The following is a 24,331-nucleotide window of genomic DNA, read 5'->3' on the forward strand; positions in this document are numbered from 1 at the left end:
CAGATACTCACCGAGTTAGGGTAGTTCAAGTAGCAGATCTGACAAGGCATGTCCTGTGCTGATGACCTGGTATTCATCTGGCGTGTTCGAGACTTTTTACTTGGATTAATTACATGACACTCAGCAAAGAGCTTCTCCAGGTTTCCATCAAAGTACCTGCATTATTTAAACAGAAAGGATGAGAGCCCAGCAATAGCATACTGTTAGAGCTCTCCAAAACCTGATTTTCTATAGGGAAAAGCAATTAACTGAATTAAAATAAACAAGATCAAAACCTTTTTGCTCAGAGAAAATCAGAGAGGTACAGCTACAGACTGTAGCAAATACAGGTTGTCTGTGTGTCTGTGTGTGCTTCTGCTGTGTATCTGAAAGTAAATGTCGCTGTTTTAACTTTCTAAAATTCTTGCTTTATTTTTAAGTAAGAGGCCAGGGAATTTAAGCAATTAGTATTTTAACGGCAACACAACTAGCCTACATTTAGTTATGACATTGTTAGTGGTACCTATTATTAAGAATCATACATGGGGTCTGCATGTGATACAGTGGGTTAAGGCACCGCCTGGGAAGTCAGCATCCCATGTGGGCACCAGTTCCTGCCTTAGCTGTTCCACTTCTGATACAACGTCCATCCTGCTAATGCACCGAGAACAGCAGCACAGCCCAAGTGTTTGCACTCCTGCCAACCTCATGGGAGACCCTGATGAAGTTCCTGGCTTTGGCCTCATCCAGTCCTGGCCAAAGTGGCCATCTGGGTAGTGAACCATCAGATGGAAGATCTTTCAGTTTAGATCTCTTTCTATGCAACTCAGCCTTTCAATAAAATAAAATCTTAAAATAAAAAAAATAATAATAATAAATGTATTTTAAAAGGTTGGGCTTGGGGTTACTATTGTGGTGTAGTGAGAAAGTCAACATCAGTGATGCCACCAACCTGTGTGGGCACCAGTTCAAGTTCAAGCTGCTCCATTTGTGATACACGTCTCTGCTAATTCTCCTGGGAAAGCAGTGACAGATGCCTCACGTGGTTGGGCCCCTGTACCTACGTGGGAGATCCCGAGGGAGCTCTAGGCTCCTGGCTTCAGAACAGCTCAGCCTCAGCCTTTGTGGCCATTTGGGGAGTGAACCAGAGGATGGCAGATCTCCTCCCCCCCACCCCCCAGCCCCGCTTCCTCCCTAACTCCACCTTTCAAATAAATAAAACAAGTCTTCAAAAGACTGGGCTCAATTTTACACAAATCAATTACCCTAATGATTTTAGTTAAACCAGTGTAAACATATTAGCTATGGAAAACCATTTACAAAGCGTACTTTGTTATACAATTTGTTTAATGAATAAAATTACATGTGCCTCATTCTGTACAATAAACTTGCTTTCTAAATATTCTTTTGAAATGTTTTAAGTTACTGAGAAAATGGAGAAGGAAACAAAAACAGATCATTAAACATTTCACATCAAATAAGTTAAATACTAGCTTTTCATAAAATCTATACCCAAATATATAAAAGTAGGTACATATTCAAGAAATCAAGTGATGGTATGATAAGTCCTACCCTGAGTTTTAAGAGAACTGCAAACCTCTTGACAGAAGCAAATACTTAGCACAGTGCTTTCCTTTAATCCAGAAGACACCTGGTCCCTGGCAGCAATGGATTTAAAACAAACAAACAAACTCAATCTGGCATACAACCAAAAAAATGCAGCACCTCATCAATTACTTTTAAGCTGTAAAGTCCAGGTTTCAATAACTACAATGCTGGAGCCAGCGCTGTGGTGTAGCAGGTAAAGCCACTGCCTGAAGCATGAGCATCCCATATTGGCGCTGCTCCACTTCCAATCCAGCTCCCTGCTAATGTACCTGGAAAAGCAGTGGAAGACGACCCAAGTACTTGGGCTCCTGAACCGGGAAGAAGATCCTGCCTCCTGGCTTCAGATTGGCTCAGCTCCGGCCACTGTGGCCAAATTTTGGGGAATAAACCAGTGGATGGAAGACTTTTCTGTGTCTCCCACTCTAACTCTACCTTTCAGATAAATAAATAAATCTTTCAAAAAAATTAATAAATACTCAAAGAGATTTCCAGTGTTTTCCATGAAGGTCTGTGTTGCCAAAGCATCTGCCTCTAGAAAAATCACTCAGATGAGAACAAATCATATTATTTCACTAAGACTAGGAAGTATCTTTTTTCTAAATGTTACAACTACAGTGTATTTCAATGGAATGATCAAACTATCAAATTGCCAGCACAGCTCATATTAATGCATAGTAGAAGCTGTCCCTGATTATTCAGATCACAGAATACACACACAGAACACCAAATGCTGCCCTACAAATTTCATCACTGAGAAAACAAACTGCCAAGTTTTATCTGAAAAGCTGAAAGTATAAGAGGTTAACATCAAACATGAACCCATAAACCAAACACCTGATCTCACAATTTTTTTTTTAAACAAAACTTTCATGCTTGGGGGGCTGGTGCTGTGGTTTAGTGGCTTAAGCTGCTGTCTGCAGCGGCAGCATCCCATTTGGGCACTGGTTCAAGTCCTGGCTGCTCCACTTCCAATCCAGCTCCCTGATAATGTGCCTAGGAAAGCAGTAGAAGCTGGTCCAGGTACTTGGGCCACATGGGAGACTGGAATGAAGCTCCTGTTTCCTAGCTTCGGCCTGGCCCAGACCTTGGCTGTCCCGGCCATTTGGGGGAATGAACCAGCAGATGGAAGATCTCTAACTATAAATTTCAAAAATAATTAAAATCTTTAAATTAAAAAAAAAATTTCAATGCTCACAAGAAAGGACAAATGTACCATCTGAAATGATATGGAACTGACTCCTCACATAGTAATATCCTATACAGCATTCTGTGGACATAGCCACAGGATTGTGTGTCTATAGTTTCGCAGAAGTAACATCATACTCCCAATTCACAACCTGCTTTCTTTACAAAACAATATTTAACAGACATCTTAGACTTAACTTACATTTCTTTGTTTATGAATGAGGCTTCATATGTTTTTCTATGGTGGTCTTACTCCCTACCTTTTATCAGAGTTCAGTATGGAAATAGAAAGAAAAAGGAAATACGGGACAAACTCCTTTGTCTCACCCACCACTTTCCTTTCCCTGTTTCTGACCTGCATTTCAACCTTGTTTAAAGGTGTTTATTTATGTCAGCAAATCTACTATGCAAAACCTTATTGTAATTTCTAATGTTCATACTAAGTTTTTTTTTTCCCAAGACTTTATTATTTATTTGAGAGGTAGAGTTACAGACTTGAGAGGGAGAGACAGACAGAAAGGTCTTCCATTCGTTGGTTCACAATGGCCAGAGCTGCACTGATCCAAAGCCAGGTGCTTCTTCCCAGTCTCCCATGTGGGTGCAGGGGCTCAAGGACTTGGGCCATCCTCCACTGCCCTCCCGGGCCACAGCAGAGAGCTGGATTGGAAGAGGAGCAGCCAGGACTAGAACTGGCGCCCATATGGGATGCCGGTACCGCAGGCACAGGATTAACCTACTACACCACAGCGCTGGCCCCCATACTAAGTTTTAAAAGACCTAAAGGGGTGGGAATTTGGTCTAGTAGTCAAGACACCAGTTGGCATGCCAGCATCCCTAATGGGAGCACGCAGGTTCCACCCCAGGTATGCATCCTGGGAGGCAGCTGTGACATATCCACTAGCTATCCACGCCACCCACATGAGAGCGCATACTCTCTGTCAAATAAAATATTAAAAGTTTAACGACCTCCATACCCAAAAATTTTAACGAAAAATCTATTAATGATTAGATCTTTCCTTTGAGCTATTACCAGGACAACAGCTGATTCACTTGGAACTTCTTTTGTGCAATGTGGAGTAAGCTGATCTAATAATTGACTGAAGAGTGGTTTTCTGAACCTCTAGGATTCGGTCAAACCTTACTACATCAAGCACACCTTCTCTGACAGCTCCTGTCTGTACTCTCCGCATCACTGAATTTGTAACCATGTTTTCTCCGCAGGCTCAGTGTCCAGAAGCTGCCTGCTACCGACGCTCAGCTTCTTCCAGAAGACCAGCTCATTAGCCCACCTCTCCCTGCGGCCACAGACAACCTTCCCCACGGGTCCCCGGTCAGTAACCTGTTCCCGGATGTTCCTCTTACTTCTCTGCACGCTTACTTTTTGATTAACTATCTGACAGGGGTCCCATTATCATCATCTGCTACAGAATTCCTTGGCTCTTCTTTAAGTCAGCAGACAGTCACCTGTGAGAGTGACAAGTCCTCCTGGAATTTTCATTACACTAAACATTGCGACTACAGTGACTGAGGGAAGAACTGACTCTTCGTAATATTGAGTCTCCCTAGAAAACAACAAGGTATTTATTTTTCTCAATGTACTTATTCCTTCTCTTATTTTGTCTTCCAATAGTTTTACACCTTTTTTTTTCCCACTAAATAGGCCCTAAAATTTTTTCAAATATTTTAAGGTCTTTTATCGCCAAGCTGAATCCCTTCGCTTTAGGTTTATTTGCATTTTTTGGTTAATTATTCATTTCTTTGGATGGCCATGAGGTAGAAAGGGAGAGGAGAGGGAGAGAGGGAGCTCCCATTTGCTGGTTCACTCCATAAATGCACACAATGGTTGGAGCCAGAGCTGGAACTTCAACTCAGGTATTCCAATATGGGATGCAGGCAATGTACTCAGTAGGCTAAATGCCCACCCCTAAGTATATTTCTTAATGACAGAAGACACTGGAGTTTATAGCTTCCTGAATCAATTTTAGAACCCCCTGAAGAACTTTCAAAAATTGCTCAGATAAACAAACAATTCACTCATATTCTTGGAAATTGTAGGTCTCCAAATCTTTTTTTTCCTACTACATTAGTTTCATTTGTTAGAACTACATGAATTTTGCTTTTTAAAAAATATATATTTCTGAGAGATGGTTTACTGTCTCAATTCCTGCAACTGCCAGAGTTAGGCCAGCTGAGAGCCCTGAACTCGATCCACATCTTCCATGTGGGTGGCAGGAACTCAGACTTCAGCTATCACCACTGCTTCTCAGGAAGCAGGAGTCAACAGAGCCCAAGTGCTCCGTCACGGGCATCAAACTAGGACAAAGGGCTACCACGGCTTTTGTTGTTATTTTCATTTATAATAAGGTTTTCTTACTCCTGAACTCAAAATGGTCATATGGAAGATTTTGAAATCTAATTGACTCACTAGGAGCTGCTTGCGTAGCAATAAACTTAAGCTAATTTACCTTAAATAACACATTGATTGTTCTTACATTACAGAACCTGACACTTAACCCTGACATTTTGGTTAGAACTTCCTGGAACTTTCCTTGGATTAAAAATTCAATTTTATATATATTTTTCAATTAATTATATTTGTTTTAAAAATATTTATTTAATATTAATTAATTAATCCTAATATTTATTTATTTAAAAGGCAGAGTTACCAAGAAAGAAGAGATCTTCTATCCACTGGTTTGCTCCACAAATGGCCATAATGGCCGGGGCTGGGTCAGATGGAAGCCAGAAGCCTGGGACTCCATCCAGGTCTCTCACGTGGGTACAGAAGCCAAAGGACTTGGGCCACCATCAGCAAATTTTCCAGGAGCATTAGCAGGGAGCTAGATCCGAAGTAGAGTGGCCAGGACTCAATCGGAGTTCATATAAAACATCAGCAATGCAGGTAGCACCTAGCTTTTTTGTTTAAAAAAAGTTTAACTTATTTGAAAGGTACAGTGACAGAGAAAAAACCTTGCATCTGCTGGTTCACTCTCTAGGCCAGGCTGCAGATGCCAGAACTCCATTCAGGTCTCCCACACAGGTGGCAGAGTACTCGGGCCACCTGCACGGCTTTCACAGGCTCATTAGCAGGGAGCTGAATCAGAAATGGAGCAGCCAGGACTCAAAACAGTCACTCTACTGTGGGATGCTGGTGTTCACAACTGGTGGATTAACCCACTGAACCACAATGCTGACCCCTTTCGTTTTCTTTTTTTTTTTTCCTTCTTTCTTTCTTTTTTCTTTTTTTTTGACAGGCAGAGTGGACAGTGAGAAAGGTCTTCCTTTTGCCGTTGGTTCACCCTCCAATGGCTGCTGCGGCCTGCGCACTGTGCTGATCCGAAGCCAGGAGCCAGGTGCTTCTCCTGGTCTCCCATGGGGTGCAGGGCCCAAGCACCTGGGCCATCCTCCACTGCACTCCCTGGCCACAGCAGAGAGCTGGTCTGGAAGAGGGGCAACCGGCTGGACAGAATCCGACGCCCCGACCAGGACTAGAACCTGGTGTGCCGGCGCCACAGGCGGAGGATTAGCCTAGTGAGCCGCAGCGCCGGCCCCCTTTCGTTTTCTTAAAGATTTATTTATTTCAAAGAGTAACAGAAAGTGAGAGAGGAAGAAGAGGGAAGGGAAACCTTTCATCAGCTGGTTCACTCCCCAAATAGCTGCAACATCAGGGTATGGGCCAAACAGAAGACCTAGGGAGGGGTGCCTAAAACTGAAGCGCTCCAGCCATTGCCTGCCACCTCCCAGGGCTATTAGCAGGAGCTGAATTGGCACTCCAATATGGAATGCTGGCATCCCAAGGGTGACTTCACCAGCTGGACCAAAATGCCTGCTCCATAGTTTTTCTTATTAAAAAAAATGAAAACAAATATGAAAACTGCTATTTGTTTCCTAAACTTCATCACCTCCACTTAGACATATTTCTAATGTTTAAATGTACTCAAAGGTTCAAACTGGCAAAACCCTTTCCGTCTCAATATTATTATTCTGTATATAGGAATGTTTCATTTTTTTCCCTGCTACCAATTGTTATTGAGAAGTCTGTGGCAAAAACCAGGTTCTCTCACCCTGTAATTCAAATCATTCTCTTCTGGCATATAAAATAGGTGTTTTTTCCTTTCTTCTCTGTAAAGTTCAACAGTCTGAGGCATGAGCTGTCCCTCTGAAACACCACTCAGGCCTGGTCTGGTCAAGCATCTTCTGCTTGGTCTGCAGCCAACCTGGCACCTGCCCTCATGCCTGCAGCTGGTCAGCACCACCTCTGACCTTCCGTGCCCTCTCTCCCACTGCAGTTTCCAGTCTGACAAGATTATGATTTGTTCCTTCAATTCCCCTCGCTCTGTCAGCTTCCTTCTGTTATGCTGTTTTATCAGCTCATCTTTGATCCCTCCTGTCGCAGTCTATGTTCACATGAATTTTCTTCAGAGAACAAAGAATCTGAGTTTTATTGAAGACGGCTATGCTCAGGAATACAGGATTCTTAACTCCCCACACCAGGTCACTGGAGAGTTCGTCACCGCTGCTTGTGGCAAGCAGACCAGAATGACAAAGGACTGCGTCCCTGGTAAGCACACTGCTCCCTGAAGAACAGCTGCAGGGGGCGACCCGGGACCCTGCTCTTCTTCTGCAAGCCTTCTGTGGCAGTGACACCGAGAGGAGGACAGCACAGGGAAGCCTAGCCTTTTCCTCAGCAGGGTGGGGCATGAGAAAGGGATCCCCACTCTCAGGGGCTAGATTTCTCTGGAGTAACAGTGTTAATATAGGCAATTACTGTTTGTCAGCGTAAACAAAAGTTTCCCAGGCTGCAAATTCTATTCTGTCTCGTATTCATTCATAATGTTCACAGAAATATATATACAGCTGAGCAAAACCAGCATTTAATCAGACAAAAACGTCAAAGGAACAGCAAAATTAATTTAAATCATATGATCAAGAACTGCCTCAAATTTATGAAAATCAAAAATTAAACACAAGGCATGAAAGTATTCAGAGTGATATCAAACAAGAGAACAGATACCCCAAGAACATTCCCCAGTAACCCTCACTACCAAAGAAAAAAACAAGCAGACGTGGTAGAGCACAATACTGTAAATAATTCATCAAGATAAAGGAAGTGGACAGTTCCTTTTCTTCAGGGGAAACAGACTGAACTCAAAGAGTTTGGAACACTTTTTCACGTAAAATTCTTTAAAAAAAAAAAGAGTTACAGAGAGAGGGACAGTCCAAACGATCGTTCATTGGCTGGCTAACTCCTCAAATGGCTGCGGCAGCAAGGGCTGGGCCAGGTAGAAGCCAGGAGCATCACCAGCGTCTCCCCTACGGGAGGCAGGAGCCATCTTCTGCTGCTGGCGTTTCCCAGGCTAATTAGCAGCAAGCAGAACTGAAGTGGGGGGAGGGGCCTTAAAATCAACTGGAATCCATTTAAATATCTTGCAAAACTATCAGACTATTAAAACTGTTACTTCAATACAAATATAAATTTAAAAGGGCTCCTGAAGTAGAATGTAAATTTTCATACAAATAAACCTAACAAAAATGACACTAATAAAATTCAGAGTGTACTGCTACTAAGCAAAGCGGGGAAAAAAATTCACTTGGCAAGGAAGCTGCTAATATTTAACACTGCTTCAAGCTGCAGCAAGCACTCAGTGTGATTTCTGAGAAACTTTCTTTAATATTTTATTTGGTTTCTGAGCCATGATGAAGGCAGTTTTTTTTTTTAATCTATTTATTTGAGAGGCGGGGGGGGGGGGGGGGGGAGATATCCTCCATCCAGTAGTTCACTTCCCAAATGGCCACAATGGCCAGGGCTGGACCAACCCAAGCCAGGAGCCTCCTCTGGGTTCTCCACATGGGTGCAGGGGCCCAAGCACTTGCCCTTCCAGGCAACCAGCAGAGAGCTGGACTGGAAGTGGAACAGGCCAGACAAGAGCTAAACTGGAAGTGGGAGTGCCCATACAGGATGCAGGGGCTTCAGGTAGAGGCCCAACCCACTATGCCATAGCGCCAGCACCAACAGCAGCAGATTAAGGAACCAAGAGTAGTAAAACAGATGTAAGATTAATTCCTCTGAGGTCTAACAAAGTCATGACCAACAAAATATGCCATCTTCCAAGAAAGTTCTCACACCTGATAGAAAAACTTCAACCATAGGAACACAAGAGAACAGAAAATTACCATCACCCAGCTTTAACCATTATCAACACATATACTTTTTTTTTTTTTTTTTTTTTTGGACAGGCAGAGTGGATAGTGAGAGAGAGAGACAGACAGAGAGAAAGGTCTTCCTTTTGCATTGGTTCACCCTCCAATGGCCGCTGCGGCCGGCGATCCGCACTGATCCGAAGGCAGGAGCCAGGTGCTTCTTCTGGTCTCCCATGGGGTGCAGCCCAAGGACTTGGGCCATCCTCCACTGCCTTCCCGGGCCACAGCAGAGAGCTGGCCTGGAAGAGGGGCAACCGGGACAGAATCTGGTGCCCTGACTGGGACTAGAACCCGGAGTGCCGGCACCACTAGGTGGAGGATTAGCCTAGTGAGCCGCAGCGCCAGCAACACATATACATTTTTAAATATATACATAAAATGTTTTGTTGTTGTTGCTGTTCTTGATAGGGTTATCTTCCATCCCATTTCAAGCTACAAACGCTCACAACTGGCGCAGGCTGAAGCCAGGAGCCCAGAATTCCATCCAAGTCTCCCACATAGGTGGCAGGGATCCAAGTACTTAGGCCATCACCTGCTACTTCCCAGGGCTTGCAGTAGCAGGAAGCTGGATCTGAAGCAGATTAGGCAGGCATTCTAAGCAAAGACTTAACCTGCTGTGCCACAACACCCACCCCTCAAAAAGCATTTCTGAATAAGATTACTGATCTTCACATGGAATTCCAAGGCAGATATGAAACGAAGACACAGTCAATGGATTCACGGTGTGTTCCAGCCACACCTAGGGAAACAACCTCACTGTCGCTGGTGCCTGCCCATGGATTCTAGCTTAAATATGATCATTCAATTTTATTTAGCTCTTCCAACACATGAGTTCTTAACCTGTGGTCAACAACTGGGAAGAGTATACAAAATGTTTTAACTTATTCACATGTTTCTCACCCCTACACCCCGACCTTCAGGAAGTCCAAAACTTTTATTATGCATGAAAGGCAAACAGACTGAGAGAGATCACTCATCCTCTGGTTCACTCCCCAAATACCCACAACAACCAGGGCTGAATCAGACTGAAGCCAGAAGCCCAGAATTCAATCTTGGTCTCCTATGTTGGCAGCAGGAACCGAAGTACTTCAGAGTAAGCATTAGCAGAGAGCTGGAAATGCTAACAGGGTCAGAACTAAAATCAGGCACTCTGATAAAAGCATATAGGCATCCTACGTGGTGTGTTAACCACTGCACCAAGCACCCGCCCCTAAAAGATTATCTTTTAAGTCAAAGAAAACAAAGACAATGGCCTCTGTGCCCTTTGTCTGAATATGAACATTCCAGGGAAGTCGACTCAACAGTCTTTTCTTCCTGTCTTACATTTTTAATAGAAAATGACATCGGGGGAGCCATTTAACCTAGCAGGTGGGACACCTATGTCCGCCATCTGAATTACCTGGTTTCAACTGTTGTCTCCAGTTCCTGATCCCAGCTGCCTGCTAATGTGTACCCTGTGAGGCAGCAAGTGAGCTCAAGTAGCTGGGTTCCTGCCACCCACATTGGGGAGCAGGAGTGAGTTCCTAGTTCCTGGCTTCAGCTGCCCAGCCATGCCTATTGTGGGTATTCAGGGAGTTGAGTCAATCCTCCCACCCAAATAAATAAAAATAAAAGAAAAATGAAACATACTACTTGTAATTCATGCAACAGTGAGTGTGCTTTCTATTAACAACAGCAACAACAAAAAAATAGTTTCCTCCAGTACAATAAACAACTTTTTATTATCTTGATGTTTCTGCAATGGATTTAATGGAGCTCTTTAAGTTGCAAATATTGAAAGCCCATAAACCAAGCAACTGTTTAAAATCCAACTATGCTAAAACAAAGAATAATCAAAAATCAAAACAAACCACAGTAGTGGGGTAGGCATTGTGGTTTACAGAGTAAAACCACCACCTGTGACAAGAGCATCCTGTATGAGTGTTCGTTCCTATCCTGCTGCTCCACTTCTGATCCAGCTCCCTGCTAATGGCCTGGGAAAAGCAGAAGATGGCCCAAGAGTCTGGGCCCAACCCATGTGTAGCACCATGGGACTGAGATACAAGCTGTGCTTTCAGTGAGCTGAAAGAAGCAGCAGCTGCAGTGAACTTAGTCCTGAAACACCTACAGAGTTTGTGTGTACACATCGGGGGGAGGTGGGGAGGGACATATCAGAGAGTCCATGTGGCATCCAATTTGTGTTCAAGAACTGGTGAATCGGCCGGCGCTGCAGCTCACTTGGCTAATCCTCACCTGCAGCACCAGTACCCCGGGTTCTAGTCCCGGTTGGTACGCCAGATTCTGTCCTGGTTGGTCCTCTTCCAGTCCAGCTCTCTTCTGTGGCCCGGGAAGGCAGTGGAGGATGGCCCAAGTGCTTGGGTCCCTGCACCCGCATGGGAGACCAGGAGGAAGCACCTGGCTCCTGGCTTCGGAATGGCACAGCACGCAGGCCGTGGCGGCCATTTGGGGGGTGAACCAACAGAAAAAGGAAGACCTTTCTCTATGTCTCTCTCTCTCTCACTTTCTAACTCTGCCTATCAAAAAAAAAAAAAAAAAAAAAAAAAAAAAAGAGGCCGGTGCCGTGGCTCACTAGGCTAATCCTCCACCTGTGGCACCAGCATCCCATATGGACACCAGGTTCTAGTCCTGGTTGCTCCTCTTCCAGTCCAGCTCTCTGCTGTGGCCTGGGAAAGCAGTAGAGGATGGCCCAAGTGCTTGGGCCCTGCACCCACATGGGAGACCAGGAGAAGCACCTGGCTCCTTCCTGGCTTCGGATCTGCACGGTGCACCGGCCGCAGGGGCCATTGGGGGTGAACCAATGGAAAAGGAAGACCTTTCTCTCTGTCTCTCACTGTCCACTCTGCCTGTCAAAAAAAAAAAAAAAAAAAAAACAAAGGAAAAACAGTACAAGGTGTTCAATAAAACATGTCTGTCAGCAAAGAATTAACAAATAAATAAATAATAAAAAAAAAGAACTGGTAAATTAAAACATGCTAATGTGAAGCTTCCTTACATGATCAAAACTCGAGAGCAGCTGCAGTGATGTTTAGGATGTAGACCAGAAGGGTTATTTTACGACTGCAGCTTTGACCTGCTGCATTGAGGACCTGAGTGAAGTTCCTAGCTCCTGGCTTCAGCCTGGTTCAGCCCTGGCCGCTGAGGTTCTCTCTCTATAACAATGAAATGAATAACTAAATCTTAAACCCATACTGAAGTGCCCGAGATGGAGTCCTGGCCCCTCTAGCCCGATCCTGCTTCCTTGGAGAGAGTCAGATGCTTCAGTCCCTGCCACTCACGTAGGAGGCCCAGATGGAGACAGGGACAGACGTCCTAGTTCTTGGCTTCGGCCCAGTCTAGACAGTTGTAAAGGGCATTTAAAACAAACGAGACATGAAGGATGAAGTGAAGAGTATAGCTTTGATGTGGCAGGAACCACAAAGGTGGTGGAAGTTAAAAAATGAACTGACATGGTCAGAGTTAAGGTTTCAACAGATTTCTTATCACAGTCTAGGAAGGCAATGAGGACACTCCTGGTAATAAGCTAGATCGACCTGCAGGTATTTGAAAGGCAGAGTGAGAGAGAGAGTGAGAGAGAGTGAGAGAGAGAGAGAGAGAGAGATCGCGCTTCCATTCACTGGTTCGCTCCCCAAATGGCTGAGCAGTCAGGGCTGGGCCAGGTGGAAGCTAGGAGCATCTTCAGGGTCTTCCAAATGGGTGGCAGGGAACCAATAACTTGGGCCATCTTTGGCTTCTTTCCAAGCCCCATTACCAAGAACAAGATCCAAAGTAGAATAGCTGGGACTAGAATTAACACTGTTTAACCTGTTCAGTCACAATACCATCCCAAAGGTACCGCTAATTATCTGAACAGAAAGAGTTGCTCCCTTCCATATGCTTGTACAAATGTGCTTTAAAATTATTTTTTCCAATACTGATTTGACAGGTTGAGAGAGACAGATACACACACACACACAGCATCCACTCCCTTCCACTGGTTCACTTCTCAAATGCCTGCAAATACCATCACTGCTACCTCCCCAAATCTGCATCAACAGGAAGCTGGAGCCAGGCGCTTAGCCCAACACTTTGGTGTGGGCACCTGGGGTCTTTAAGACTAGCAAGGCAAAAGTCTGCTCCTCAGCCGGCGCCGCAGCTCACTAGACTAATCCTCCGCCTTACGGCGCCGGCACACCGGGTTCTAGTCTCGGTCAGGGTGCCGGATTCTGTCCCGGTTGCCCCTCTTCCAGGCCAGCTCTCTGCTGTGGCCAGGGAGTGCAGTGGAGGATGGCCCAAGTGCTTGGGCCCTGCACCCCATGGGAGACCAGGGTAAGTACCTGGCTCCTGCCTTCGGATCAGCACAGTGCGCCGGCCGCAGCACGCTGGCCGTGGCGGCCATTGGAGGGTGAGCCAACGGCAAAAGGAAGACCTTTCTCTGTCTCTCTCTCACTGTCCACTCTGCCTGTCAAAAAAAATAAAATAAAATTTAAAAAAATGCAATCCTAATAAGATACATAAACATAAACAAGCAGCTTAACTCTAACAAAGAGCACTGCCAGTACTCCAGGAGCCCCTACCATTCATTCCCAGGGAAAGGCCCTCTACCAACAAGGCAATCACTGCCCTGTCTTCATTAACAATTCAGCTTAGTTTTGCCTATTTTTGAATTTTATGTACAGAGAAACATATACTTGTAAGTAACAATTCAGAATAGTCTTCTTTTTACACAAAATGTTTCTAAGTGTCATTCATGGGGCCAGCGATGTGGCACAGCAGGTAAAACCAGTGCCTACAGCTCCAGCACCCCACATGGGCACCAGTTCATCCATGTCTGCCAGGCCCGGCTACTGCAGTCATTTAGGGAAGGAACCAGGGGATGGTTCTATCTCTTCCTCTAACTCTGCCTTTCAAATAAATAAATCAGTCTTAAAAAGAAAACACATTTTTTTAAAAGATTTATTTATTTCTTTGAAAGGCAGAGTTAGAGAGAGAGAGAGAGAGAGAGAGATCGATCTTCCATCTGCTGGTTCACTCCAATTGGCCACAATAGCCGGAGCTGTCCCGATCTGAAGCCAGGAGCCTTCTCTGGGTCTCCCACGTGGGTACAGGGGCCCAAGGACTTGGACCATCTTCTACTGCTTTCCCAGGCCATAGCAGAGAGCTGGATCGGAAGTGGAACAGCCAGGACCCGAACCGGCACCCACACTGGAAGCTGGCACTGCAGGCGATGGCCTTACCCGCTATGCCACAGCACCAGCCTCGACATTCTTTTATAAATAGAGTATTCTAGCTTGACGCGGTCTCCTTCTCCACTGAGGCATCCATGTACCGTCACTTCCACTGCTGGCACTGAAGAGCAGCTGTTCTCAAGAACAGAGTATATACTTACACTTCAAAGTGAACATTGTTGTATCTTACTGTTGTTTTATTTTTGCATTTTACTATAATGGTTTAAAATAGAGATTACTTTTCACCAAATTTTAACAAGCCTAAGATACTTTGGTACTATAATCTATCTTTTTTTTTTTTTTTTTTTTTTTTTTGAGAGGTAGTTACAAAGAGGAGAGACCAACAGAAAGGTTTTCTACCCACTGGATCACTCCTCAGATGGCTTCAAAGGCCAAGGCTGAGCTGATTCAATCCAAAGCCAGGAGCAAGGAACTTTCTCCAGGACTCCCACACAGGTACACTTGGTCCATCTTCCACTGCTTTCTCAGATTATAAGCAGAGAGTTGGATCAGAAGAGGGGCAGCTGGCACACGAACTGGTGCCCATATGGGATGCCAGCGCCAGAGGTGGAGGCTTAGCGTAGCCTACTATGCCACAGCAAACCCACCTTACCAGAAGATGGATGACAGGGGAAATTTTTCACAAGTAAAAATTTCCATCCTGTTTGACTGTGAAGTGCCATCCACTAAAAATGTCCTTGGGCTCCTGCATGGGTGCCCATGGGAAGACCCGGAGGAAACTCCTGGCTCCCAGCTGCGGATCGGCGCAGCTCTGGCTGTTGCGGCCAACTGGGGAGTGAACCAGCAGATGGAAGATTTCTCTTTCTCTCTCTCTGCCTCTCCTTCTCTCTCTGTGTAACTCTTTCAAATAAATAATCTTTAAAAAAAAAAAAAAAACCTACACATCGTATTTTAAAAAAAAATTTATATAGTGTCATTTGGTCTCAGTAGCTTTCATTGTGCTGTAGCAAGTTAAGCCAGAGCCATATGGGTGCCAGTTTGAGTCCTGGCTGCTCCACTTTCGATTCAGCTCCCTGCTTATTTGAAAGGCAGAATTAGGGGCCAGCATTCCATATGGGCACCAGTTTGAGTCCTGGCTGCTCTACTTCCAATCCAGCTCTCTACTATGGCCTAAGAAAGCAGTGGAGGATGATGGCCCAAGTCCTTGGGCCCCTGCTCCCATGTGGAAGACCTGGAAGAAGCTCCTGGCTCCTGGCTTTGGATGGCCTATTATCAGGAAGGTAGACTACAGGTGGAGCAGCCGGAACTCGAACCAGCACCCATATGGGATGCCAGCACTGCAAGCAGTGGCTTAACCCACTATGCCACAGTGCCAGCTCCACAGAATAATTTTCTAACTTTGTAAAAAAGATTTATTTTATTTATTTGAAAGAGTTACAGAGAAAAGTACAGACAGAGAGAGAGGTCTTCCATCCGCTGGCTCACTCCCCAGATGGCTGCAAAGGCCGGAGCTGTGTCAATCCAGAGAACTGGATCAGAAGAGGAGCAGCCAGGACTAGAACTGGTGCCCACATGGTATGCCGGCGCTTCAGGTCAGGGCTTTACCCCACTGTGCCATACCACCAGCCCCATTATTTTCTAATTTTTAAAAAACCATCTAAATGCTTTTTAAATGATATACCTGAAAACAAAAAGCTTAGGAAAGGTAAATATTAAAAACTGCAACAGATATTCCAGACTAATTCCTTAGAATGAAAGACAAGAAGGGAGGAAGGGAGGAAGGGAGGAAGGGAGGAAGGGAGGAAGGGAGGGAGGGAGGGAGGGAGGGAGATTAAGCATGGCAGTGCTACTAACATTCAACATGTGACAAATGACAACTATTAGATGAAACAAAATGATATTTTGCACCAATTTTAAAGACACTATTTCGGGACTGGCGGTACTGTGGCTAGCTAGTAAGACCCTGTAGTGCTGGCATCCAATATGGGCACTGGTTCGAGTTCCAACTGCTCCACTTCTGATCCAGCTCTCTGCTATGGTATGGGAAAGCGGCAAAAGATGGCCCAAGACTTCCACACGTGGGAGACCCAGAAGAGGCTCCTGGCTTCTGGCTTTGGATCAGCGCAGCTCTGGCCACTGTGGCCAACTGGGGAGTGAATCAGTGGATGGAAGACCTTTCTCTCTCTCTCTGCCTCTCCTCTCTCTATGTAACTATTTCATATAAATAATAAAATAAATCTTTAAAAAAAAAAGACACTTTTCAAGATCCCATTATAAAATTATTAAATACCTAATTCTTCACACTATTTAAAAACAAAACTGAAATCATGAACAACCATAAAGCTCACACACTCAGTGGATGTGTCCCACAAGGCTCCTAGACTCTATAGTTCTAATGTCCCATCCTTCAGGACAGTATCTGAGAAACGCTTCAGCAGTCAGAGCACAGCGTGTCTTGGGCTACCTGCACTGACATGAGACAAATGCTGACAATGTGAGCCTAGCTCACCAGAGTTGTTTCAGGTGTCAACATAAAACCTCCCGTTGCCTAGTCAAAGTACCATGAAATAAGTAACCTGAAACAAAAGCTACCAAAATCAAGAAACCCCACTGATTTAAGGAGAGGTTGCCAGGTCAATGAAAACCGCAATGATTTCGCAATAGTGAAGGAGCATTCTACCCTTCAGTCTTTCAGGAACTCTGCAAAAGCTCTAGCAGCGAAGGAGTCCAGCAAATGGGTTTGAGTGTTCCCTCTGTCACAGACAGAATTAAATTAATGCGCTCCAAACCTGGGTCTCCACATCAGTTAAGGTGGGCCAATTGTTTCTAGCTCCATAAAAACAGCAGGAAGCAAAATGAGACACAGCAGAAGAGGACTCAGTAACTGACAGCTATTACTATTGTTACTAATTTTTTTAAAAAATTTTTGTCCCAAGTGTCTAGTGTAAGGGACAGACGAAAAATGGTATAATTAATATTGTCATTCCCCAGTCCCAAAAATTTCTTACCTTTAGAATTAAAAAGTTTCAGAGATAAAATATTAAAAATATCCAATGGAGCAGAATCCTGCTCTGAAAACAGAAAATTAACCCAAGCCAAAACTAGTTTGGTGGCTAGCAAACCCAGACAATTTCTCAATTTTGTTTTAATTAAATATCACTACTATGCTTAACAGTTTAAAAGTTTTGTAAGGGGGCCGGTGCTGTGGCACAGCGGGTTAACGCCCTGACCTGAAGCACCAGCATCCCATATGGGCACAGGTCTGAGACCTGGCTGCTCCACTTCTGATCCAGCTCTCTGCTATAGCCTGGGATAGCAGCAGAAGATGGCCCAAGTCCTTGGGCCCCTGCACCCACGTGGGAGACCAGGAAGAAGTTCCTGGCTCCTGGCTTCATATCAGCACAGCTCCGGCTGTTGTGGCCAATTGGCAAGTGAACTAGAGGATAGAAGACCTCTCTCTCTCTCTCTCTCTCTCTCTCTCTCTGCCTCTCCACCTCTCCTCTCTGTGTAACTCTTTCAAATAAATAAAATAAAGCTTTTTTAAAAAATAAAGTTTTGTAAGAACTCTTTTTAAGGAATTAAAGGAAGATCTTATTCTCATGCTTCAATAGAACTGCTTTTTCTTTTCAACCAAGTTATAGTTCTTGGGTCTAAAGAGAATGTATGTAGAACATACTGAAGTACAGTTCCTATCTCCAAAATAAGAGGCGCAGTGGGTTAAAGCCCGGGCCTGAGGCGCCAGCATCCCATACGGGTGCCGGTTCTAGTCCCGGCTGCTCTTCTTCTGCTCCAGCTCTCTGCTGTGGCCTGGGAAAGCACTAGAAGGTGGCCCAAGTCCTTGGGCCCTGCACCCACGTAGGAAACCTGGAAGAAGCATCGGGCTCCTGGCTTCGGATCGACACAGCTCCAGCCGTTGAGGCCATCTGGGGAGTGAACCAGCGGATGGAAGACCTCTCTCTCTCTGTAACTCTGTCTTTCAAATAAATAAAATAAGTCTTTAAAAAAAAAAAAAAAAAAAGAAACATTAACTCTTGAATTCCCTAAAAACTGCAAAACTTACAGATGAGGAATACAAGCAATGGAAGCATTTACTACTGGCACGGGCAGTTCATTCACATACTGGCATACAAATCATGTCCTTACTTTCTTCTGGTAGATTTGGTTCAACAGAGTTCTTGTGTCTCCTCTAAACACAAAGCCGACAGTAATTCCTTACCTTTCCATTAGCTTTTCTTTATCCCAGTTGAAGTGGCTGAGGAGTATTCTTGTGATAGTTGCAGGATTCTGAGGGGAGAAAAAAAGCATTTTAAGGCAACAGCATCTCACTGACATTTAATGAGCTTCTATGTTAATTTAAATTTACATAATAACACTCCCACGTTTTCTTTCCTGGGCCATTTCTTTATTCCCCTAGGGGCACACAAAACTTTATAAAGGTCCAGACTATTTAAAAGGAGTTTGTCACAATAGGCCAGATTTCTACAGGATTTGAAAAGAGCCAAAGAGAAATTAAATTCTAAAAGATAAATCACTATACTATCACAAATTAATAAAACTTTTTTTTTGCGATTAAGATTTAACAAACTGCCATATGAGCACAATAAATATAACTAATAAGATTTCTAGCATCAGGGCCAGTGCTGTGGCACAGCAGGTTAATGCCCTGGCCTGAAGGACCGGCATCCCATACGGGCGCCGGTTCTAGTCCCAGCTGCTCCTTTTCCAATCCTGTTCTCTGCTATGGCCTGGGAAAGCACTAGAAGATGGCCCAAGTCCTTGGGCCCCTGCACCCATGTGGGAGACCTGGAAGAAGCTCCTGGCTTCTGGCTTCAGATCGGCATAGTTCCAGCCGCTGCAGGCAATTGGGGAGTGAACCATCAGATAGAAGACCTCTCTCTCTCTGCCTCTCCTCTCTCTGTGTAACTCTGACTTTCAAATAAATAAATAATAATAATAAAAATCTTTTAAAAAAAGATTTATAGCATCTTATACACTAAATAGCTCAAGAAGTTCAAGCCATTTTAAAGTTAGAGAGTACTTCAGAAATACTTAAAATATTTCTACTATGTAATAACTTACAATGTATGATCGTAGATTGCTCTTTCATTTCTAGAAAGACGAGCTAGCACTGTGAAATAAAACCAAAGTTTCCTGCTCTATCATTCAGGGCCGTCACAAATATCTCCATCTCCCATGGCACTAGTGAGTTTACTATTTCGGAATGGAATTTTAGCTAAAAACAACAAGGTATAAGAGATCAGTAAAGCCTGACTCATTCACTAGAAATAGTTACAGCGCCGTAAGTGGGACTCAAACCAGCTTATTTATATTTCATGTAAAAATTTCTTAGGTCAAAAAGGATCTCTGTGAACTCATTTACTTTCCCATAGTCAGACCACAGAATTAACTACTGATTTAAAGTAATCATATATAAAACTGTCACAAGAGATCTCTCTTATCAACTGTTTCTCAACAGCACCAATTACCACAGAAAAACTCACACCTATTCATACCCCTCCCAGACAAATGTGCAAACAGTCCTATACGTCCACACCAGCATTTTGCTAATCAAGGTCCTCACTTCTTGGACCCTGACACCCTTCTAACAACCTTCAACTCAACATTTTAGTACATTAGAGTTTCTACCACCAGATAGGAAGCTTAGGGAAAATTGTTTAAGGAACTGTTCAGAATAACATCATGTGAGGCCTGTGTTTTGGCAACCCATGTCTAAGTGCCAGTTCAAGTCCCACGTAATCTGGTTCTGATCCAACTCCCTTTTAATGGATCTGGGAAGGCACAGATGATGGCCCAAGTACGTGGGACCCTGCCACCAACATAGGAGCCAAGATGGAGTTCCTGGCTCCTTTCAGCCTGGTCCAGCCAGTTGGGGGAAGTCAACAAGCAAATGGAAGATCTCTGAGTCTAAACCATTGCCTCTTCTGCATGGAGTTCTGTTACCAAATACTAGCTCCATCTAAGGGCTCTCAAACCTGTTACCGTTTAATGAAATCACTAAGAGAAACTTTAATTCCAAGATGCCACCTCGATATTTTAACAGGGTCAAGGTCTCCCTGAACATGATCACTGCCAAAGGGACTCGGAAATCAGATCAGTGGTTCCCCCAAGTTGACAATGTAACAACTTTTTGTCTATTGTCTAGCTCGTCTTTTAAGCATATGTGTGCATATCTAAGTTTGATAATGTGCATACTATACTGGGAATTATAATTTCATTTCATTCCCAACAGCTTGTTATTTAAAATTTTTGTGTAGGCCATAGTGGCACAATAATGACAAACGACCAATATTTTGCCAGGACCCTAAGTTATAAAGTAAGAAATATTTCCAAATACTCTATTTTGGTCACTACTGCAGCACAGAGGGCACAAAGAGGTGATGGAGACCCAGCATGCACCCTATGCCAACCAATTCCTGTACAAAGTGCTTTATATACCCCAAGTAATTCCCAGAGCACTTTCCTTAACTGCCTTTTTTTTGGGGGGCGGGGGGTACAGGCAGATTTAGACAGAGAGAGAGAGTGACAGAGAGAAAGGTCTTCCTTTTTCCGTTGGTTCACCCCCAAAATGGCCGCTACAACCAGCGCACTAAGCTGATCCGAAGCCAGGAGACAGGTGCTTCCTCCTGGTCTCCCATGCCAGTGCAGGACCCAAGGACTTGGGCCATCCTCCACTGCACTCCCGGGCCACAGCAGAGAACTGGCCTGGAAGAGGGGCAACCGGGACAAAATCCGGCACCCCAACCGGGACTAGAACCTGGGGTGCCGGCACTGCAGGTGGAGGATAAGCCAAGTGAAACGTGGCGCCAGCCCTGAACTTCCTTTTAAAATGAGAAAACTATGACAAGGCTCTCAAATATTACATAAAATATCCAATCTCTAGCAACTAAGTAATGGGATAGTTATGAATTCAAAACTAGAACAATCCGTATCGAATACGCCTCCCATTCCTCCACTTAGAACCTGAAGAAATACCAAAGGCAATTCAGAGAAGGGTGGGTAGGAGAACCAAGAATGCAAAGCAGCACAGGGGCTTTTTGAGACTGTTAGAGTTTAAAAAAACGTCCGCCGCCCCCAAGAACGACTCCAAGAGACTCTCTCATGCAACCAGCAAAGGGTTAAGGGTTTATTGATCCAGCATGCTGGGGCTCTCTGAACATGCAAGAACAGAGGAGCCCCAAGGAACTAAAGTATAGGGTTTATAAAGGCAAAAACCGCAAAATCGGGAGGGGGGATACACGGTTGCTAAAATCAAAAAAGAGTACATAGTTACTGGGGTCAACATAACCCAAGTCCTAAGTGAAATTAATATCCATTATAATCTTGACAATACCAGTTACAATCTTACAATTATCAATTAGGATCTTGACATTAATCCAAATTATAGGTAAGACATAGACAAATCACATCTTTCTCATTAACCCAGGTGCAACCTTTCTACTTTCAAGCTTGAGCAATCATGCTAGGGGGGTTTTGTGCTCTGCCAAGGGTGATGTAGTGCACTGCTATTGTCCGACTATTTGAGATCATAGTTTCAGACCAGAGTCTCACGGTGGGGGGGTGCTTTCCCAGAATGGAGTCTCAAGTGCTCCAAAATGGAGTCCCTACTGTCAAGGTGCTACTTCAAGACTAAAAATTGTTCTATATATTGAATGTGAAAGTGGTTACATGAGGGTATACATGACACAAAATTCAAACTACAAATTGGGTGCATTTTGTCACATAAATGTTTTATGTGAATATAACGGCCCCTCTAAAGCATGAAGGAAACATTCCAAGACCCCAGCAGATGCCTGAAACTGTGGATAGTACCAAATTCTACATGTCAGGGTGGCCACAGAAAGAAACTGTGCAGTGGATATGATCAGTAAATACTAAGAGTACATCTTTTTGGCCAGGGGTATAGGGAAATACATTGCTGGAGAATATGGGGGAAATCTTTACTTTTCTCTTTTTTTCTCTCCTGTCGCCCTAGTCATAAAACTGTGCAGTAACAGAGAGGTCCCAGAGTACCACAGGAGGAAACCCCTGACAGCATACAGGGACCGGAAGAGGGTCCCTGGCACGAGAACAGTGCGGGAAGGAACTCCTGTTATCTATTTTCCTCTTACCATTTCCCTCCAAGCCATGACACCTGTCTACAAGACCACAGCTGACAGAACTCCATGCTTCAGGTTAGGGAAACAAAGCAAAGGCCCCTCCCTGAGTGTTAAATACGGGAAAATCACTGGGAAGAGAGATTTGGAGAAGATGCCCAAGTCTGTTATAAATCAAGTTCTGGGCCTCCCTACACGCTGTACGTATGTGCAACACACCCAAAGAAGTACAAGAGAGAGGCTTTCAGAACAGAATAAATCACTGCCATGTCCTACATCACTCTAAGAAGGAACAGCAGGGCAGATGTAAGCAACACAGCAAAGGCTCTGAAAGTGAACAGATATGGGATGGTGTTGTGGGTCAGCAGGTTAAGCCACCGCCTACAATACTGGCATCGATCTAAGTTCCAGTTGTGGCTGTTCCACTCCCAATCCAGGTCTCTGCTAATACACCTGGGAAAGCAAAAGATGGTCCAAGTGCTTAAGACCCTGCTACCCACACAGCAGACATGGATGGAGTTCCAGATTCCTGGCCATCTTGAGAGCAAACCAGTAGATGGAAGGTCTCTACCTTGGTAACTCTGACTTTCCAATAAATAAATCTTTAAAAATTAAAAGAAAGAAAGAAAGAAAAGTGAACAGATAAAGGACTCATTGACTATAGGGCAAGAAAGAACTTGCAGTTGTACCCTAATCAAGTTGACTTGCTACTAAGTCAAATAAATTTTTAAAAAAATTTTATTAATGGGGCCAGTGTTGTGGCATAATAGGCTAAGCCTCTGCCTGTGGTGCAGGGATCCCATACGGGCACCAGTTAAGTCCCAGCTGCTCCTCTTCCAATCCAGCTGTTTATGGCCTGGGAAAACAGAAAAAATGGCTCAAGTACTTGGGCCCCCATATCCACTTGGGAGACCTGGAACAGTCTCCTGGCTCCCTGGCTTCACATCAGCCCAGCTCTAGCAGATGCAGCCATTAGCAGAGTGAACTACCAGATGGAAGACCTTACTCTCTGTCTCTCCCTTTCTCTGTAATCCTGCCTCTCAAATAAATATACAAATTAAAAAAAAAAAATCAATTCTCAAACTGACCTAAAGGTTCAACTACACAACCAACCAAAATCCAGCAGGATTTCTGTGCTGGATAGCAAAGTGATTCTAAAAATGTATATGGAATAGCAAGGGAACCTGCCTTCAAAAGCATGCTATAAAGCTGCAGTATTGGTAAATGGATAAATACACAGATCAAAGGGAGAGAACACAGACCAGAAATGGACTCACATTAATATGGCAAACTAATTTTTTATAATGACGATAAAACAATTCAATGGGGAAAAGTATTTCTACTAATTAAGACATTCTTATTTTTTAAAACTTACCTTAACTGTACCTCACATTTTACATAAAATTCATAATGGATCAACCTTTATGACCTTGGGCTAGGCTTCTTAAGACATGTGGGAGCCAGTGCTGTGGTTTAAAGCCCTGGCCCAAAGCACAGGCATCCCATATGGGTGCCAGTTCTAGTCCCGGCTGCTCCACTTCTAATCCATCTCTCTGCTATAGCCTGGGAAAGCAATGGAAGACGGCCCAAGTCCTTGTGCCCCTGTACCCACGTGGGAGACAAGGAAGAAGCTCCTGGCTCCGGATCGGCACAGCTCTGGCATGCCAACTGCGAAGTGAACTACTGGGTGGAAGACCCCTCTCCCTCCCCTCTCCCCCCCTCTGTAACTGTACATAAATCTTTAAAAAATAAAAAAACCACAATCAATGTGAAAACAAGACACTGCTAAAAGAATGGGAAGATACACCACAGATTAGGAGAAAATATTTGAAATCACTTATCTGACAGCCGACTTGTATCTACAATATATATATTTTTCACATCTCTATGGGCCAGGCATCTGGCACAGCTGTTAGGACACCACTTGGGACGCCCACATCGCTCATCGAAGTGCCTGGGTTCTAGTCCTGGCTTTGCTTCTGATTCTAGCTTTCTGCTGATGTACACCGTGAGAGGCAACAGCAATGGCTTGGGTAGCAGATTCCTTCCACCCACTAGGAACACTGGGATTTAGTTCTA

General features: G+C 44.3%; 1 protein-coding gene across 2 annotated transcripts in view; it reads right to left on the bottom strand.

Moving 5' to 3' along the window:
- The window catches only part of ARIH1 (ariadne RBR E3 ubiquitin protein ligase 1), a 112,456-nt gene that overhangs the window by 43,991 nt on the left and 44,134 nt on the right, over positions 1-24,331 (bottom strand). Inside the window, exons 2-3 of one of the 2 annotated variants that reach the window (XM_051822317.3) lie at positions 18,355-18,422; positions 12-156 (exon numbers count right to left, since the gene is read on the bottom strand). In XM_051822317.3, the coding sequence (XP_051678277.1) occupies positions 12-156; positions 18,355-18,422 (213 nt within the window). The remainder of the gene's footprint in view (positions 1-11; positions 157-18,354; positions 18,423-24,331) is intronic. The other variant, XM_089310924.1, reaches the window with a different exon arrangement.

This window comes from Oryctolagus cuniculus, chromosome 12, assembly GCF_051225735.1.
Source record: "Oryctolagus cuniculus isolate XC-2025 breed Fujian yellow rabbit chromosome 12, ASM5122573v1, whole genome shotgun sequence".
Taxonomy (NCBI): domain Eukaryota; kingdom Metazoa; phylum Chordata; class Mammalia; order Lagomorpha; family Leporidae; genus Oryctolagus; species Oryctolagus cuniculus.